Source organism: Capsella rubella, unplaced genomic scaffold (assembly GCF_000375325.1).
Source record: "Capsella rubella cultivar Monte Gargano unplaced genomic scaffold, Caprub1_0 scaffold_1, whole genome shotgun sequence".
Classification (NCBI taxonomy): Eukaryota; Viridiplantae; Streptophyta; class Magnoliopsida; order Brassicales; family Brassicaceae; genus Capsella; species Capsella rubella.
The window spans coordinates 10,559,943-10,577,735 of NW_006238923.1; the positions used below are offsets into that span (position 1 = coordinate 10,559,943).

The window sequence follows — 17,793 nt, forward strand, 5'->3', positions numbered from 1 at the left end:
GTACAACCTGTATTTGGTGGTCTTGTTACTATTTTTCTTCAATTTGGGTTTGAATTGTATCCATTTGTCCAAACAATTGTTTCTTTTGCATGCTTTTTTTTGGGTTTCTTGTGACCATTTTATTTTGAACAGAAATTTAAACATACATGATCAACAACATGTACATGTGTGTTTTTGCTATCAGCAAGTAGAAGAAGCTGTTGTTACTTAATGAGTGGATCACATGCATGTATTTGAAATTCACGTAATAATATCTGAATTCTGAGCACTTGTTTGGCTAATACAAAAGAGAACTATTTCGTCGAGGACCGAGCAAACTAAATCCAAAAGTTTTTCTGTACGCCAAATATATATTCCCAACGATAAATACAAAAAATGGAGTCAGTGGCAATAATAAAACATGTGGGTGTGGTTTGCTGCTTAGCTAGTTTCTCCAATATCTCCGTTTAATTAACCAGACACAGCAAAGAAGGTTTCTTTGGTTTCCTCTCACTCGATGATGATCCTACAAAACATAACAAAACAAGCTGAACATACTGACTAGCTTGCTACTTCCAATATATATCGACATGTTTATGTACGGCAAGCACCAATAAAAATCTATCATCATCATCATCACGATATATTTTTTGTTATCTTGGCGAAAACGACATCATGAAGAAATACATATGCATGTTTTGTTGTTGTATTGTCTGTTGATTAGAATATAATGGAATAGAGATTCAAGAAAATATTAACATCTCTCTAGCTAGTTTCTGCACAAATGGGATATTTTCATTTGATATGAAAAGAAAATAGTAGTAATTATAAAGGTATATATATATATATGTAAGGTAGTAGAGAAGAAGGTCATGTGAAGTCTCATCATGAGTTCTTTACTTTGTGCATGCGCTTCGATTTCCTACATGGCAGCAATGTCGCAGATATACCCACTTTACCCTGTCTTTTTCTTGTTTCTTTTTTTTTTTTTTTTTTTTTGTATCCCATAATTTAATTTGCACTACTTAAATAATTTACTAGCTATTAGGTCGTATCTTAATCAAATACTCCATAAAGACTTATAAAATCGTGTTACTAATAAAGCTCTTTCGTAATTAAATAATTTATTTTCTGTTTAGAAAGAAGAACATGTCTCTCCATTCATATAAATTAAATTCATTAACACACTTTTATGTACGAGAGAGTATATCTCGCGCCACTAAAAAGCAAAAAAAACATTGGTTTTTCTTGTGTACTTAACATTTTTATAGTTAATATAGCTTTGATTATTTCTTTGACGCCTGTGATCATTCTGTGATTGTCTCCTCTTACCTTTTTATGTGTATCTGTTTTTGTTTGTTTCACGGTCGAGAACTAATCTGTGTTTGTACTAAAAATATATAGTACTACACATGATCTTTTGTGTAACATCATAACTTAATTTGAATTTCTCGTTTGTCTCCATAGCTTCTTAAAATATATATACAGTATAGTCTTCAATGATAAAAGGACAATCTATAAAAGAAGAAAATCGGATTATTCTTTATTCTCTTATTAAAAGTATACGAATGTCAAATCTTTTTGTGACGATCGTTGCTTTTTTCTTCAACATCATCATATACTCCTCCTTCAATCCGAGTGTTACACTGTTTCTTGATGTCTTACTTTTAAACAATTATATCTCAATGTCAATCCAGCATAGTAGCATAGTGCATTGAAGAAAACAATACATACATGTTTTGTCTTGCAATAAATCCAAACTCCTTTAGATTTCATTGTATGTGTCTTCGTTTTATTACCAAAATTTCTTACAGCAAAACAATATCAGTAGCATTGTATTTTAAAACTAAACATCATGCAGACACTTCCCTCTTTATTTATTTCCTTTTGCTTCCTCAGTGGGTTTTTATTTAAATAATCACAAAGTCTAAAAAACCCACTTCACGTTTTACCCTAATTGCTCCCATAAACCTATACCTTTTTCTACAAAGATTTTGTATATATCATACACTAGAAGACATAGATCAGCTGAGACCAGACCAAACAAAGCTTCGTGTAGGGAGGGGCCTTCTCAAGATGTACCACCACTAGAAGCAGCCATAGCGGATTTACCAGAGCTAAGGTTTGAATTATCTTCATGACTGTCTTCGTGATGCTCGTCGTCCTTCTTCACATTGAGAAACCGGCCGCCACATCCTCTTGGCCGTCTTATCGCATGCAAATGCCGAGATTCATGCAAATATGGCTACATATAAAATCTCAAGATTACTTAATTTACCCTAATTTATGAAGTAATAAGGGGATCATAATCATAACAAAACATGGTTGGTAAAAATATAGTATTTTCTTACCTTACGTGACTTGATGACTTTATTCTGCGATTCAAGTTTTGCTCTAGATTGCCTTCGCCTCAGTATTCCATGGTATTGCTTTGCGTTTACAAAAACAGGTTCCTCGACTGCATCAGATGGCAAAGGAACACCTTGTTGCTGCATTCCCATCAACTGTACATGTACCTGAAAATGATTTGTAATAAGCTGTTTACTACATTATCAAAAAACTCATCGTCGTCGACTGAGTGACTAGTAAGTGATATGGCCTTACCCCAGCATAGGGTTGTGGAGGCGGTGCAAAGATGCTTCTGTAGTACGGATCAGGATACGGGTATTGTCCTGGTGCCTTCAGTTTCAAGAATACAGAAAACAAAACAAAACTAAATTTGTTACTTCTACATTGTATGAAAATGCATAATGCGTCAACAAGTAATTAAATCTACAAGTAGCATTAATCAAGCGAGATGTGATAACATATCTTTTTTTTAACAGAGAGTAAGAAAGTTACGAGTAACTAAACCAAAGATATAGAGTTCTAATGAAATAGTTTGGCAGCTGAGAGATGTATTACCATAGAATGTGTACTCCCCGGGTGAGGAATAGGCTCTGAGTAGACTAAACTTGTAGCTATTGATTCATAATGTCTTCCGGGAGGAGTTGGTGGTTGGAAATGAGAATCTCTCTGTTCTTGTTTCTCATGACTTTCAATATTTTCTGGACAAGTATACACCAAAACTTAACAAGAGAGCACCACCAAGAATGAGTAAGAGCAAACCACATGAACATAAACTATGGATCAAGTTTTAAGTCAAAATCTATGTTATTAGCAAAGTTTCTGATAGAAAACTTAACATGAAATAAGAGATATATAAACATAAAATGAGAAAGAGAGAAGGCAAAACCAGAGAGCTGATGGATTGAAGTCATGACTCATGAGCTTAATGTCCGAAGCAGTATTCTGAAAATTTCCAAAGAACAGAGTCAGTACATGATTCTTGAAAACCTATAGAATAAATTTCAAGAACCAGAATTATCAAATCCCCACAAACCATTAACCTCTTCTTCAAACTAAACAAGTCAAGCCTATTAAACGAAAATTTTCAAGGAACCAAATCAGAAATAAAAACCCTGTAATTCTTACAATCTGACTATAAATTCTAAAACGGCAAAGCCATCTTCTAACCAAAAAAAATAAGAAAGTCAAAAGCTAAGAATTTAAAAACCAGATTGACAAAAGTGTATATATTTACCTCTAACTTCCTATCTCGAATTGAACTCTGCAATCTTGTATGAGGATTTGGAGCCTCTTCTTGAAGAAGAGAAGAAAATGAAGAACAGAGAGAAAGAGAGCGAGAGAGTGTCGTTTTCTTCCCTTGCTCAAGTTATTCCACAGTTTTAATAACCCCAAACTTCACAGCGTCCTTGCCAATCAGCACGACACAGCATGACGTTTTTACGATTCAGCACGTAAAAAAACGTCAGGATTTGTAACAAATGATGCGGATGCAATACCGATCGTACAAGTGGAGAATGAGAGAAGCGATTCAGATTGCACGTAGCAGATGATTACGGTCAGATCTGTATTTGCTGACCGAAGTCTCTCACTTAACTGATTTTTAAAGTCCACGAGTTCTTACCGGACCTACCTCTACCCGCTGCCCGCGACTCTTCTTTGTATTTTCTTCTGTTGGCGTGAGTCATCGATAGCGAAACCGGTTCGCGTTTGTTCGATTTCGAGAGACAAGAAGCTAATCTCGGTTTGGTTTTGATGCAAACTCGGTTTACAATAATACATACGTTTCAGCTCTGATTAAACTGAGCAAAAGCCAAGAAAAAAAAAATCCAAAATCCTTACGTTTTGGTAACCCGATGATTTTGTTATAACTTCATTTTTTGTCTAATCATATAAAACTACTTTAGGGTATGACTCATAAATCGATTCGATTATGTATGTAATATTCTATAACCTATGGTTGGCTTTATTGTAGCACATGAAAAAAATAAGATTATACTCCAAACTTTAAATACATTTCGTCGTTTTCGTGATGTATCATGTCATTACATAAATATTCAGTTGTTATATTCTCTGAGAATATACTCTCTTCTCAGACCAACAAATTTCAGATATTATCAATGTTTGGATACAACTAGAACAACATCAATTCAATTTTATTACGATTCTTAAAATCAAAAGCAGCAAATACAATATTAAAAAGAAGAAGAGAAGGAAAGGTGACTTTAGTCTTAATAGACTTCAACGTGCCACTGCTTGTTCTTCCTTAGCTGAGAAAGCTTCAAATCCCAGCTCTCACCTCTCTCTTCTGCAACTCTCTTTAGCGTATCTTGAATCCCAGGCATCATTCCTTTTAGCCCACAGAAGTAAATATGAGCTCCATTGTCCAATAGCTTGAAGATCTCATCACTGTACTCCTCAATCTTGTCCTGCACATACATCTTTCCACCTTTCTTGTTCTTCTCCTCTCTGCTCAATGCCTTATCATACCTAAAGTTTTCCGGATGGTCTTTTAAGTACTTGGTGAACTCTTCATCATATAGAAGGCTATCGGTGTTGGCCACGCCTAGGAAGAGCCAAGCTAAGCCGCCAAATGTCTTGTTCGGGACGTTTTCCATGAACATTCGACGTAAGTAGCCTCTGTAAGGAGCCACTCCTGTTCCCGTGGCTATCATTATGTGTGTTGCATTTGGATCCTTCTCGGGTAATAGCATTACCTTCCCAGATGGACCTGGTTTCAAAAAGTATATTAAGTAAAAAACTCTTATTCCAAGGGATCTTTATGTATATGATTTAGTTAATTTACATACCGGTGATCTGAATCTTGTCTCCGGGCTTTGAATCACAGAGGAAGTTGCTGCAAACTCCGTTCTTTGAAGGATCTTCTTTGCCAGTCTCGGGATCGTAATAAACAGCTCTGCGTACACATAAACTCGCTGTTTTGCCGTCAAAGGAATCTCCATACCTTGTAGATGCAATCGAGTAGAGGCGAACATTGTGTGGTGCTCCCGGTTTCTTCGGGTTCTCACCCTACACTCACAAGATCCAGTTCATTAATAGACTTAAAGATTGAAAAATGGTGTTAACAATCTAAAGAGAACGAAACCATGTAACAGCACAAGGGACATGACTTACAGGAGGGATCACACCATAGCTCTGTCCTTCCCAGTAAGGAAGGTTACCGTCATGATCAATAACAATGTGACAGGTTTCTCCAGGGGCTTTTGGACCAACGACTCGCTCCACAGAGACAATCTTAGCGGTGTAGGACTCCTTGGGTTTGTACAAGTTCAAAGGAGGATCCTTGGGGTCTTCCAACTCTATAGGAGAGACAGTAACCTTGGAACTACTTGTTTGTTGAACCGACATACATATTGTAGTGTTCGTGTACCGCTTTGCATCTCTTACGTTTGTTGTCTTCTGATTCAATGCTAAAGAAGATGACCATGTCTTGCTGTTAAAGCTTATGCTATTGTTCTGCAGCATAACGAAAATGGTACACCACAAAGCAAGCGATGGATTAAGATCAAACTCAAACAATACATCATGAAGAATATAAAAACACAGCTCAAGCTTGAATCTTTATGTTAAAAAGAGAGATCGGATGCATCACCTTGAAGACAGATCTTCTAAGAGAACGTTCGTTTCCAATAGAAACTGAGACAGCACCAGCCTATATAGGAAAATTCAAAATCCATCAGATTAAAAGCTCTAAGATCGTTAACGAAGTAAAACACAAGCCTAAACCCAGATCAAAGATCATAAACCCCCAAATCAATCAATTCAAAAAATAAAACTCCCTCGTTTTTCTCCGAAAGCAGACAAAGGAACACTACACCCGACTCAAATCCCTAAACAAACAACAATCTCCAGCCATAATCAATCACGAGTTACAAAAAAAAAAAAAAACAATCGTTGACTAAATAATGAGGAAAAATAAAGGAGTGAGGATCTGACCTGAGACACCACAGCAGAGTGAGACATTGTAATGAATCGGAGAGAGGAAACTCAGATTCAATATTTGATCGATAGGAGGAAGATGATGAAGAATCTGGGTTTTATAAATACAGCAGTAAGCAACGCAGCACGATCCTTTGAAACTCCTCAAAGGCCAAGCTTCTTCTTTCTCCCCCTCTTTTGGACTCCTCCAACTGACGCTCTCTCTGTGACTTAATTATTTTTTTCTTCCAAGCTTTTTAATTATTTAATTATTATTTCCCACTCTTTTTAATAATTAAGCTAAACCGGTACCAAATCATCCTAAACCGAATCGAACCAATTCAAATAATTTTGTTTCTCTTTTCTGAACCGAACAGACCAAATATTAATCACCAATAAGCAAATTTCTACAATAATGATCATTCACATGAGAACAACATCTTTATTTTCTTGAATCAATTCACAAAATTATAGAGACAAAATAAATTCTACTTGGTATTAGTGACATTGTTATGAATGTGATCACAATTAACAGAGGAGTTTTGTGTTTTCGGGTAACCAAGAAAATAAATGAGAGCAGAAGCGACAATCAAAGCTACACCGGAGATTCCACACACCAAGCTGCCCACTACCAGCACGTGATTCATCGCGTGATCATCATCATCATCATCCCGAACTTTTGGTAACGTCGTCGTCGTCGGCAGTGGAGATTTCACCGCACTCGGCAATATCGAGCCAGACGGTGATGATGAAGATGTCGTGGACTTCAGGTCATTTGAAGAAGGTGGTCCGAAGAATGTCGTCATCCCCGATGATGAAGACTCGCCTGGTTCGTAGTAGTACTCAAGGCCGTGATCGGACGGTCTTAATTCTCTAGCGTTAATGGTCGTCATTGACTCTAGGACAATGAACACGACCATAACTGAATGTATCAACGATGCAAATACAGGAACCATTTTTTGTGATTTGGAGTTAGATTTTTTTTTGTCTTACGAGTTATACAAACAACTTAGAAGAAGACCTTCCCGTGAAGGAATGCTTTATATGAGAATCCAAACAAGACGAAACGACTCCGTTTTTTGGTTATATTATGACCATCCCGTGATGTGTGCATATCTATTGTCCAATTGTAACAATGCTAACAGTGGCAAACGCCGTCGTTTCTAGCATTGTCATGACAAAAAGCTTCTTTGTTTATTCCACGTTGGCTAGGGAACAGTCTCTCTCTCGACTCTTGTGCTTTGTCTGAATTGGTATTAAATCATTCTCGTGAGTTTCTTTGTCGGAGATTGGCCCTAAATTCACGGGGTTATTATCATTTAACAAGAAAGCAAAAAATGCCCACACTCTCCAGAGTGTAGAAGGCTGATTGTATTTACTTTATTCGAATGAGATGTATACATGAGAGTGATTACTGATTAGTATACAAGAAATGGTAACATTATATATACAGTACATCCCCTTACTTACGCAGTGTGTTTCTCTCATCGATTCAGAAAATAGCTGTAGTGATGTAACAATCTTTAAGAAAAAAAGATATTGGCGTAAAAAAGGTAAAATAACAAGAAACTACTAGTAGCATTTATGTTGAGTGATATGCAAGGTTCTCTATTTCTTGAAAGCAAAGACCCGAAGAAGAATCTTTTAAAGCTTTTTTTGTTTTCTTATCTTTTTTTCCTCAATTGAAAATATTAAATATCTAGAAACAATAGGAACAAGCGTTTCAATACATGTATCGAGGGACAAACCAGGGTTCAACATCTCGCAACCTGTTTCTGTCCACGTTATATGCCATGTAATTTTGCTTACCCTTGCGATATCGATGCTTACTAAATATTGAAGCAATCGCACTAAGTTATCGCAGACACTAGCCAACACCTATCGATATGTCAATTTATCGAGACTAACCACTGAGTTAAAAGAAAGAAAATAAATAGCTCTTGTTTTTTTTTCCTAATATCCAAGTCCAAAATACACAACTATTAAATAAGCTGAATATATATATATATTTTTACAGTTGTATGTTTTGTGAGTAATAGTACTTTTAAAAAGATTATTGTGCATGCGTATTATTTAAACACATTCAGCAACTTTTTTATATGTAGTATTTTATTTATATAATTAAAATATCTACAGATTTTCAATAATTTCTATAAATAATTTTTTAAAATATTTGTAGTTGAAAAAGTAAAACAAATCGTTTGTGCTATCATTTCATCCGGAAAACGTCTATTGTAACAATTTACACCTATTCTGTTAACCAAAAAAAAAAAACAATCTATACCTATTCAAATGGAATTTGTGTTAATTATATCCTTTACCCTTTCTTCAGCATATTTACTTAACGTTTTTTTTTTTGGCAGCCTTAAATATTGATCTAATAATCATCTACGTACATATATATATATAGTAACATAATTCATGATTCCTCACTCCAGCGACGATGATGATCCCTGAAAAAGAAGCTGAGTCGCCGCTTCAACCCCTTCCACCGGTACCATGTGAATCATTTTTGTCCATCCCAAACGAAATCGCTGTGAACTACGTCGCACGTATCTCTAAAATGTATTACCCTTCGCTCTCCCTTGTCTCCAAGACCTTTCATTCACTCATCTCTTCACCAGATCTCTATGCCGAGAGATCTCGATTAGGAACCACCGAGAGTTGCCTCTATATCTGTCTACGGTCTACCAACGTACCCTTCACTCCACGTTGGTTCAGCCTCTGGGTCAAACCTAATCGAAACCAAACCGATGGTAGGATCATGGAGAAATCAAGTGGAAATCTCTTTGTTCCTTTAACTAACCCTTTTCCTCCATATTCAAATTCAACAGTAGTGGTCGGTTCGGAGATATACGTAATCGGTGCAACCATGTACGATGACCTCGAACCGTCCTCAGATGTTCGGGTGTATGACTGTCGGAGTCACACGTGGCGCAATGTCCCAAACATGAAGAGGGAGAGGAGAAACGCGTTTGCATGTGTTCTTGATGAAAAGATTTATGTGATGGGAGGTTGTTCTTGTTACGACAAGTACTCAAGTTGGTTCGAAATGTTCGATATAAAGACTCGGACATGGAGAAACCTACCGGTGATTCCTGACATCCACGTAAGATTAGCATATGACGGGAATATGGATGGAGTGGAAGGGAAGATTTACGTAAAGGATTGTCGTCGCCAAGGTTGGATCTATGATGTGAATGAAGGTAGATGGAGTGTTGAAGAGATCAGGTATAGCAGTACTTATTGGTGGTGGCCAAAGTATTGGTGCGTGATAGGTGATTTGATATATTGTTACTCTTACTTTGGATACATATGGTATGATTTAGAGGCTAAAAGGTGGACAAGATTGGAAGGTATGGAAGGGTTGATGAAGTTCTGTCGTATTCAGGGTCCTCGTAATACTACTTTTGCTCAGAGTATGGTTGGATTAGTTAACTATGGTGGAAAGCTCGCTGTTCTTTGGTATAGGTCTGTTGGTGAAAAGAAGAATATTTGGTGTGCCGTGGTTAAGTTGGAAATATGCCATAATGGTAATGGAAGGGAGATCTCGGGGAAGGTTGAGTGGGTCGATGTGGTGCTTACTGTCGACAATTCGTATGACGTCTTGTGTTGTTTAGCTATTCCGATTTGATAGACTCTTCTTCACTTGTAGAGTGATTCTTGCTTTTGTAAACATGTGCTAATTAATTTTCCCCTCTTAAGAAAACTTTCAAGTACGTTTGTTTTCCACTTTGATATGGGAAGCAAGCTTTTGTCTCCAAGTCAAGTTATTGGAAAATCGGAAAGCCCAATTTAAATTGGGCCTAGACTAGACTAATATAGTCAACAAACGCAAATCGTAGAGATAACATAAGATAAGGAGAGGTCGTCGAGGTGATGACATGTCCTGCCACGTCATCATCAATGGAAAGAACACGAAAACGAATCTCTCTCTGTCTCTCCCTCTTCTTCTTCTTCTTACAAGTTCCTCCCGTAAAACTTTAAACTTCGGTGACACTCAAAACATTGTGAAGTGCACATTTTGCCCTTCTCCGGGATGGCTAGTTACTCTAGGCCTCACATCTGTCAGTGTTTGACTCGGCTAGCTTCCGTCAAAGGGAACGCCGTCGTCACAGTCAACGGGAACCGGAAGCGTACCGGCAGGGAGTTCGTCGACGGCGTATTAAGCCTCGCCGCCGGACTGATTCGTCTCGGCCTTCGCAACGGCGATGTTGTCTCTATTGCTGCTCTCAACAGGTCAAACGCGTCAATTATCTACTAAAATTCTTTTTTTTTTTTCAAATTAGAATCAAGGAGTTAGCCAGTCAGGACTTAGAATTTGGGTTTTAGATTCGAATTGCGTCAGATTTATGAACCTGAACAATGTTATGCTATAAGATTTTCAAGTTTGGTCTTTGTTGTCGTGGTTTCAGTGATATGTTCTTGGAGTGGCTATTGGCTGTTGCATTGGTTGGGGGAATAGTTGCTCCTCTGAATTACAGATGGGTCTGTATCTGTTTTAAGTCCAGTATCTTCTTATTACATTGTGTATGTGTAAAACAAGTTCCTGACACATCTTTTGGTGTTCTTGATGATTTATTGTTGTGGAATGGCAGAGCTTGAAAGAAGCAAAAATGGCAATGCTGCTGGTAGAACCTGTGCTCTTAGTTACTGATGAGACCTGTCTCTCGTGGTGCATTGATGTTCATAATGGAGATATACATTCGTTGAAATGGCGTGTGTTGATGGAGTCTACCTCTACAGATTTTGCGAGAGAAGGCAACCAGTGTATGATCTGTTTTATGAACCATAAATTACAAGAGTCAGGAGATGCAATTGTGACTTTATCTGTTTTTTTTGGTTACTGGCCAGTTTTGACAACCGAGATGCTTAAACAGCATGCGCTGGTGCCTTCCTTAGCAACTTACGCTTGGGCTCCTGATGATGCTGTTGTGATATGCTTCACTTCTGGTACAACATGTTTACTTCTGCCTGTTGTATTTTCCATATTCATCGTCAGTTTACTTGATCTTTTTTTGTTTTTTTGTTGGGAATAGGTACAACGGGAAGACCCAAGGGTGTCACGATAAGCCATTTGGCTTTCATCACACAGTCTCTAGCTAAGATTGGTATTGTTGGCTACGGTGAGGATGATGTACGCTTTTTTACCTCCGGTTATCTCTTTGTGCTCGATGAACTATGTAGAGTTGACTACTTCTGAGAGTAAAGAGTCTATTAAATTTCTCTGTTCATCATGCAATCTTTTTTCTCTGCAGGTGTATTTGCATACATCACCATTAGTTCATATCGGCGGTCTGTCATCAGCTATGGCCATGCTAATGGTTGGGGCTTGCCATGTTCTGCTGCCCAAGTTTGATGCTGCAACAGCCCTTCAAGTTATGGAACAAAACCGTATAACTTGCTTCATCACTGTCCCAGCTATGATGGCTGATCTTATTCGTGTCAACAGGTAAAAAGAGAAATGAACAAAATTCATTGCCCTGAAGTAAATATTGGTCTTTAAAACCGTTGGTGTGCTAAAATGCTTTTACTCAAAAGGACAACGAACAATGGAGCTGAAAACCTCGGTGTGAGAAAGATACTAAATGGAGGTGGATCTTTATCAAGCGAACTCCTTCAAGAAGCTGTGAAAATCTTCCCATGTGCGAAAATACTTTCAGCATATGGTAAGTCATTCTTATCTGGCTTTTTAGTAGCCATTTTTATTAATCTTTTTGACCCTAAACTCTTTGAGATGTTGGTTTTGAAGGGATGACAGAGGCATGCTCTTCGCTGACCTTCATGACTCTCCATGATCCAACAGAAGAGTCTTTGAAAGCGACATATCCTTTGGCTAATGAACCTAAGCAAGGTACATGTGTTGGCAAGCCTGCACCTCATATCGAACTGATGGTTAAACTCGACGAAAATTCATCGAGGGTCGGGAAAATTCTAACTCGCGGACCACACACTATGCTTGGATATTGGGGTCATGAACTAGTTGAGGAAAATGGTGCATCATCAGAATCCAGAAGCAATGAAGCTTGGCTTGACACAGGTGATATCGGGGCATTTGATGAGTTTGGTAGTTTATGGCTTATAGGCCGGTCCAAAGGCAGAATCAAAACTGGAGGCGAGAATGTTTACCCCGAAGAGGTTAGTTAGCTTCCAACACAAGAAACTGCTCTGTATTAGCCTCAAATTGTGCAAGGATTAAATCGATAAAATTGCGCAGGTTGAAGCTGTTCTAGTAGAGCATCCTGGGATTGTTTCTGCCGTGGTGATAGGCGTCATTGATGGTCGTCTTGGGGAGATGGTAGTTGCTTGTGTCCGTTTACAAGAGAATTGGAAATGGTCTGATGTTGAAAACCGCAAACGAGGTTTCGAATTGTCAAGTGAGACACTCAAGCAGCATTGTAGAACACAGAACCTAACCGGGTAAAATATTTCGATAATCTATCAAGCTTTCTAGAGGAATGGCATGTTTTGGTTAGTGTCATGAAATGTATGGACTTGTTTGAACAGATTTAAGATTCCAAAGAGGTTTGTCCGGTGGGAGAAGCAGTTCCCGTTGACAACAACTGGGAAAGTGAGAAGAGATGAAGTTAGAAGAGAAGTTTTGTCTCATTTCCAAACCTTGACTAGCTCTCTCTGATCATTACATTTTTGTAAAAACCGTAACAGTCGTCTATACTTGTATGACAAAACATTGAATTGTTTTTACGCTTGAATGTCCATACTCTTCTTTACAGTTTATTTGATCATAATATTTGAAACAATAATATGAAATATTAATTCAAAAAAATTGAGATATATAAAAAAAGTTCAGTTTTTGGTGTTTACACATTAATAAGTTCAGGATAATACAATACACTTGTCCTTCCAAACGAAAAGAGTGAGTAATAAATGTTCTTTAGATCCTGAAGGGGCTTTTCCGTAAATGCACAAAAGCTACAATTCTATTATGTTCTTTGCACTCCCGCTCCGTTTCCCGAAGTAGAGTTTTTGAGGTCGGTCCGTCTTCTTCCTCTCATTAGAAGAAGAAAACTCTAAAATCGATCTTTCGAAGAGGACGAACAACCATTGAATTAGACTCTGTAAGTCGCTAAGTTGCTTCATCACTTCTTATTATGCTCATTTGGAATGCTTTTTCTTTGTTTTATGTTTTCATAATCTTTGTTTGGTTTCTTTTCAGATCATTAGTTTAGATAAGAGAAAGTTACCTCTTTTGTTTATCAATTGTTTCTATGTTTGGTTTCCTTTGCAATTAGTGAGATTGCTGAGAGTTTCCAAGTTTCTTTGTTTTCTTTTTTTTTTTCCAATTTTCCCGGTTAGTGTAAGTAATTTGGTTTCCCGGTTATTGTAAAGCGTCTCTAATCTTTTTTTTTTTTCATTTTTTTTTTCAGGAATTTGCTTAAATGGATGAAGAGGTTGTGATGGGTGATAATGATGGATCAATCCTCATTAATAACACTGTCATCAAGGAGAATGAGAATCCTAATTTTCATGAGGAAACTTTGCCCTTGCATTCCCACCAAGCGTGTAAAGATGAGTATGAGCATTCGTTGTGGGAGCAAAGCGTGGAATCCTGTGGTAAGAAAAGTTTGTTTCTTGAGAAGACTAGAGAGATTGCTGGTTTGCGTCAGGAGCTAGTGTTGATTTCTAAGTTGCTTACGGGTCATGAAAAAAGGGATGATGATGCTTTGGGGGGTCAAAGAAGAGCTGATCAGTTGCAATTCAAACACTCTGGAAGCGTTGTTTCAGTATCTGAAAATGGAAAGCATGTAGGATCTGTCACGTTTGCGCCTGAGAAGTTGGAGGAGGAATTGAGACAGTTATCGCGTGAACAGTTGATAAACTATTTTAAGAATGAGATGGTTCAGTTGAAAAGAGAGCATGAATGTACGATTCATGAGATGACTGATGAATACTTTAGCATTAAGCGAAGGTACTTGAAGTTAGAGGAGTGTGGTTCATTTTCATCTTTAAAGAAGGACAAGGAGTTTGATGTGCTGCGAAAGAAGATCCCGGATATCATTTTGAAGTTGGATAAGGTACTGTTGAAAGGTGAGAAGACGGTGTTTGAAGGAAAGAAAGATGTTGATATCAAGAGCCAATTGGATTCTCTTCTTCTAGAAAACAGCCAACTTAAAGATTCACTTTTAGATGCTGGCAAGAAGATGTCACATCTTTCTCAGGTTAAGGAAAATCATCTATTTTTGATAAGTAAGCTTGAGGCATATGTCGAAGATTCACATGTTGAAGCTTCTATCCATGAGTATTGCGCGGTAATATACAAAGAAGCTTTGAAGGAAGCTGATAAGAAACTGGGAGAATTGTATATAAATATATCAGAAAAAGAACAAGCTTTGAGATCTGAGGTGCTTGAAAAGGAAATACTACAAGAGGAAATTCATTTGTTGGAATGTCATGTTACGGAGAAAGAGAATTTACTTCAGATATATGTTAATGATTTGGCTACAAAGAGGGAGAAACTTGAGATAGCCTCTCAACAAATTAACAGTTTGCAATATCAGATTGAGCAGCAGGCTATAGTGATTGAAGATAAAAAGAAAGAAGTGAAAGCTGTTTTAGCTAGCGCAGTGGAGAAAACAGAAGGTTACGAGGTGGAGATATATGAGTTGACACAGAAGCTGGAGTTAGCTAGAAACAATATAAAGATAACTGAACATGAAAAAATGAAGTCCGAGCTTAAATTATCATCAACAGAGGTAGAGCAAAAGAGGCTTAAGAGTCAGTTTTTATCATCGGTTATGAGTCTTTCTAAGTGGAGCAAAGATTTTGACAATCTCGAGTGCATGGTAGGAGAAAAGACGATAAAGACAAGTTCTAGGTACACTCAAATTTCAACTTATGCTAGCTTATAATGTTTTCACTAGAGATAGACAATAAGTTATCTAAGCATCTGATTCAGTTGAAATATGACTTATATGAGAATTCCTATGACTTGTAGGCTAAAAAGTATGCAAAGCCAATTAAATGATCTCTTAGATGAAGTTGATGAACTCAAGGTGAGAGAATCGATTTTTAAGCAGCTACTAGAGAAGAAGACTTGTGACCTCCAAAAGGCTGAGACTGAGGTTAGTCTTCACATTTAACTGATGAGTTTTAAAACTTATTTTAGCCGAGTTCATAATTACTTGAGTGGTGTTCAACGAGTATGATTTAGCTTCTTGAATCAGAAACTTGTGATATTCTCTTCCTTCGTATTCCTGAAAGATTGGTCCTTTGCAAATTGTGTTGTTAATATTCTTTGGCCATTTGGTAGCTTGATAATCTTTTTTCGTCTGCTGCTTGAATCATAGGTTGATCTCCTTGGCAATGAAATCGAATCTTTCATGGACCTTCTTGAGAAAATCTATATAGCTCTTGATCATTACTCTCCAATTCTAAAGCACTACCCTGGCGTAAGCAAATCTCCTCTTCCATAAAATTCTCATAGTTTTATTATATGAAGTTTGCAGTGTAGTTTAATACTTCCATCAAACTTTTCCTTCTTTCATACATTGCAGATTATCGAGATCTTGAAGCTTGTCCGGAGAGAATTAAGAGGCCAGTCAAAGAGACTATCAGTCTTTTGACCAAGTTTCTAATTATGATCAAAACAACTTCTTCACGCAAGTTTCATTAGACTTATGTTGTACATATCCAAACCTTCTGTCCATGTATGTTTTTCTTGTTGAGTAGGTAAGTTTAGAAACAACCAACTAAAGATAGAACTTTAATAACAAGAATTGGAATTTGACAACGAGATTCTTATGCGCTGTTGTACTTATGTACCATAACCACAGCAAGGAAAAAAGTATATATCAATAAGGCATGTCTGAAGATCAGTAAGGCATGTCTTTGTACAACAGCTTTCACACTTATAGAGTTAAATCATCAGCTGCATCAACCAAGATCTTATCCATCACCAGCTTCTGCACAAGATACTACAAGAGCCGCGATACGTGCCCACGATGGATCAGCTTATGTCCACCTACATACAGAAACACCACACTAGCATTTTCATTTGGTCTTGGGGTTTTCCTCTTACAAGATATTAAAAGAAAGGAGTTATCTCTCTAAATTTCTGAAGAGATCTGAATGTAGTGATGTGCCCCAAAAAATTATAGAAAGGTACATATAAAAAGAGACACCAAAAATGCCGTTTGGGATCACTAATTATACTCAAAGAAGCATGACATAACAAGAGAGACATCAAGAATTTTACAATTGCTTTACTGGGAAAGCAAAGTTGGAGACTGGTATACTGTATCCCATTGTAGACCAAGTCTTAAAAGCAAATCCAGAGTAGTGGTTGAAGATAGAAGACATATATAGAATCGTGACTCAAAACTCTATTCCGAACTAGTGTTGTATATCTTGAGGTGGAATATAGTATGGGGCATCGAATCCGTATCTAAATGGACCAGCACCACCCGTGCAGTCGCTGTGGCATTTAGCCAGACTGACATCTCCGACCTCGGCGAAATCAAAGATATGGACATAGTTGCTGACCACGCCGGGAAAGGAGCTAGCAGGGACACAGAAAGGTTCAGACTTTGAAAGGAAAATGGTAAGATCTCCGATGTCTTCAGTGTAAACCGCATTTCCTTCTTCATCAAGCTTGAAGACCATTAAAGCTTTTGTTTTCATTTTGGCAATACCGTCAATGATCTCTGTGGTCTTCTTGAACCGCTTTAGCAAGAATGTTTCACCCGTGGGTTGTGACTCCACCAAGTGTTCGCTCGTGCTGCATGAATTTAGAAGTTCGCGTTTGGTCTTGGTCAGCTCGGGAAGGTTTTGATATCGCAACTCCTGAAGCTTGGGTGTGTGCTTGTGTTTGCGTAGATCCCATGATCCAATGAGGTGGCCTCCAGATCCGGGCATGCGAAACATGTCATGTTTCTTTGAAAACATGACTTGGGAAGAGAAGAAACAGGGGTTTTCGATTCTGACGTTGATCCACTGGGAGTTGGGTTGACCCGGTCTACAGAAGCTGAGCTGATGTCCCAAGAACTTAGCAGCCACAACACAGTCCTCTTCCCATGGACAAGGTGAAGACATTGCCACGTTGGTGACGATTTGGGTTTGACAATGAGGCAGAGTTACAAGAGGAGGTAAGGAGATGCGTTTTGGATCTGAATCCGATGCAGCCGGGTTAAGATCGTCTTGGAGACGCAGAGTTCCCTTCTTTAAAGTAGCTACCCAGCCATGAGATGAACCGATCGTTACCATTGCCTCAGTAGTATCATTATAGACCAAATCCATAGGCACCTTCTTTTCCAAATGAGTGAAGTGACATTCATTAGCATATCTAATCACGAGTTTTCCGAGAGCTGGTCCACAAGGATCAGCGCCGATGATGGAACAAGGAGGGGTTTGCAGCAAGGAAGATGAGGAGCCATTAGGGCAAAGAGGAGGAGAGGCTCTAACAAACACTGGTTTCCGAAGGCAGAGCTTCGGAGTCTGGCCGAGAAGCAGAGACATGAGTGTTCTTAGCTAGAAACAAAGCAAAAAAAAACCCTAATTGGTGATGCTAAC

General features: G+C 38.0%; 7 protein-coding genes across 9 annotated transcripts; 3 read left to right on the forward strand and 4 right to left on the reverse strand.

Annotated features, from left to right (window-relative positions):
- Positions 1-1,731: 1,731 nt before the first annotated feature.
- Positions 1,732-3,694, reverse strand: LOC17900363 (nuclear transcription factor Y subunit A-7). Of its 2 annotated transcripts, none has more exons than XM_023790010.1 (6): positions 3,563-3,694; positions 3,215-3,270; positions 2,884-3,047; positions 2,584-2,658; positions 2,331-2,495; positions 1,732-2,224 (listed from the first exon to the last, which is right to left on the reverse strand). In XM_023790010.1, the coding sequence occupies exons 2-6, from the start codon at positions 3,237-3,239 to the stop codon at positions 2,051-2,053; spliced, it is 603 nt and encodes a 200-aa protein (XP_023645778.1). In that variant the 5' UTR covers positions 3,240-3,270; positions 3,563-3,694; the 3' UTR covers positions 1,732-2,050. The 2 variants fall into 2 exon arrangements, with proteins under 2 accessions (XP_023645778.1, XP_006305656.1); XM_006305594.2 differs by having other exon boundaries at positions 2,884-3,026; positions 3,563-3,691.
- Positions 3,695-4,370: 676 nt separating this feature from the next.
- Positions 4,371-6,475, reverse strand: LOC17896993 (ferredoxin--NADP reductase, root isozyme 2, chloroplastic). 2 transcript variants are annotated; one of them, XM_006305008.2, is made up of 5 exons: positions 6,283-6,475; positions 5,939-5,998; positions 5,461-5,802; positions 5,136-5,355; positions 4,371-5,056 (listed from the first exon to the last, which is right to left on the reverse strand). In XM_006305008.2, the coding sequence occupies exons 1-5, from the start codon at positions 6,307-6,309 to the stop codon at positions 4,557-4,559; spliced, it is 1,149 nt and encodes a 382-aa protein (XP_006305070.1). In that variant the 5' UTR covers positions 6,310-6,475; the 3' UTR covers positions 4,371-4,556. The 2 variants fall into 2 exon arrangements, with proteins under 2 accessions (XP_006305070.1, XP_023645822.1); XM_023790054.1 differs by having other exon boundaries at positions 5,939-6,176.
- Positions 6,476-6,686: 211 nt separating this feature from the next.
- Positions 6,687-7,246, reverse strand: LOC17896748. The gene has a single exon (XM_006303684.2). The coding sequence runs from the start codon at positions 7,218-7,220 to the stop codon at positions 6,753-6,755; it is 468 nt and encodes a 155-aa protein (XP_006303746.1). The 5' UTR covers positions 7,221-7,246; the 3' UTR covers positions 6,687-6,752.
- A 1,464-nt stretch (positions 7,247-8,710) lies between these two features.
- Positions 8,711-9,898, forward strand: LOC17900005 (F-box/kelch-repeat protein At4g29370). The gene has a single exon (XM_006303695.2). The coding sequence runs from the start codon at positions 8,711-8,713 to the stop codon at positions 9,896-9,898; it is 1,188 nt and encodes a 395-aa protein (XP_006303757.2).
- A 274-nt stretch (positions 9,899-10,172) lies between these two features.
- On the forward strand, positions 10,173-13,005 carry LOC17897813 (2-succinylbenzoate--CoA ligase, chloroplastic/peroxisomal). Its single transcript, XM_023789756.1, has 10 exons — positions 10,173-10,503; positions 10,680-10,752; positions 10,863-11,034; positions 11,119-11,217; positions 11,304-11,401; positions 11,523-11,716; positions 11,806-11,933; positions 12,017-12,402; positions 12,482-12,684; positions 12,772-13,005. Exons 1-10 carry the CDS (start codon positions 10,304-10,306, stop codon positions 12,899-12,901), a joined length of 1,683 nt encoding a protein of 560 aa, XP_023645524.1. The 5' UTR covers positions 10,173-10,303; the 3' UTR covers positions 12,902-13,005.
- Positions 13,006-13,256: 251 nt separating this feature from the next.
- Positions 13,257-16,020, forward strand: LOC17899199 (WPP domain-associated protein). The gene is made up of 5 exons (XM_006307044.2): positions 13,257-13,343; positions 13,653-15,100; positions 15,221-15,347; positions 15,573-15,674; positions 15,780-16,020. The coding sequence occupies exons 2-5, from the start codon at positions 13,665-13,667 to the stop codon at positions 15,846-15,848; spliced, it is 1,734 nt and encodes a 577-aa protein (XP_006307106.1). The 5' UTR covers positions 13,257-13,343; positions 13,653-13,664; the 3' UTR covers positions 15,849-16,020.
- Positions 16,021-16,617: 597 nt separating this feature from the next.
- LOC17898723 lies at positions 16,618-17,739 on the reverse strand. The gene has a single exon (XM_006304874.1). The coding sequence runs from the start codon at positions 17,737-17,739 to the stop codon at positions 16,618-16,620; it is 1,122 nt and encodes a 373-aa protein (XP_006304936.1).
- Between the last annotated feature and the right edge of the window lie 54 nt (positions 17,740-17,793).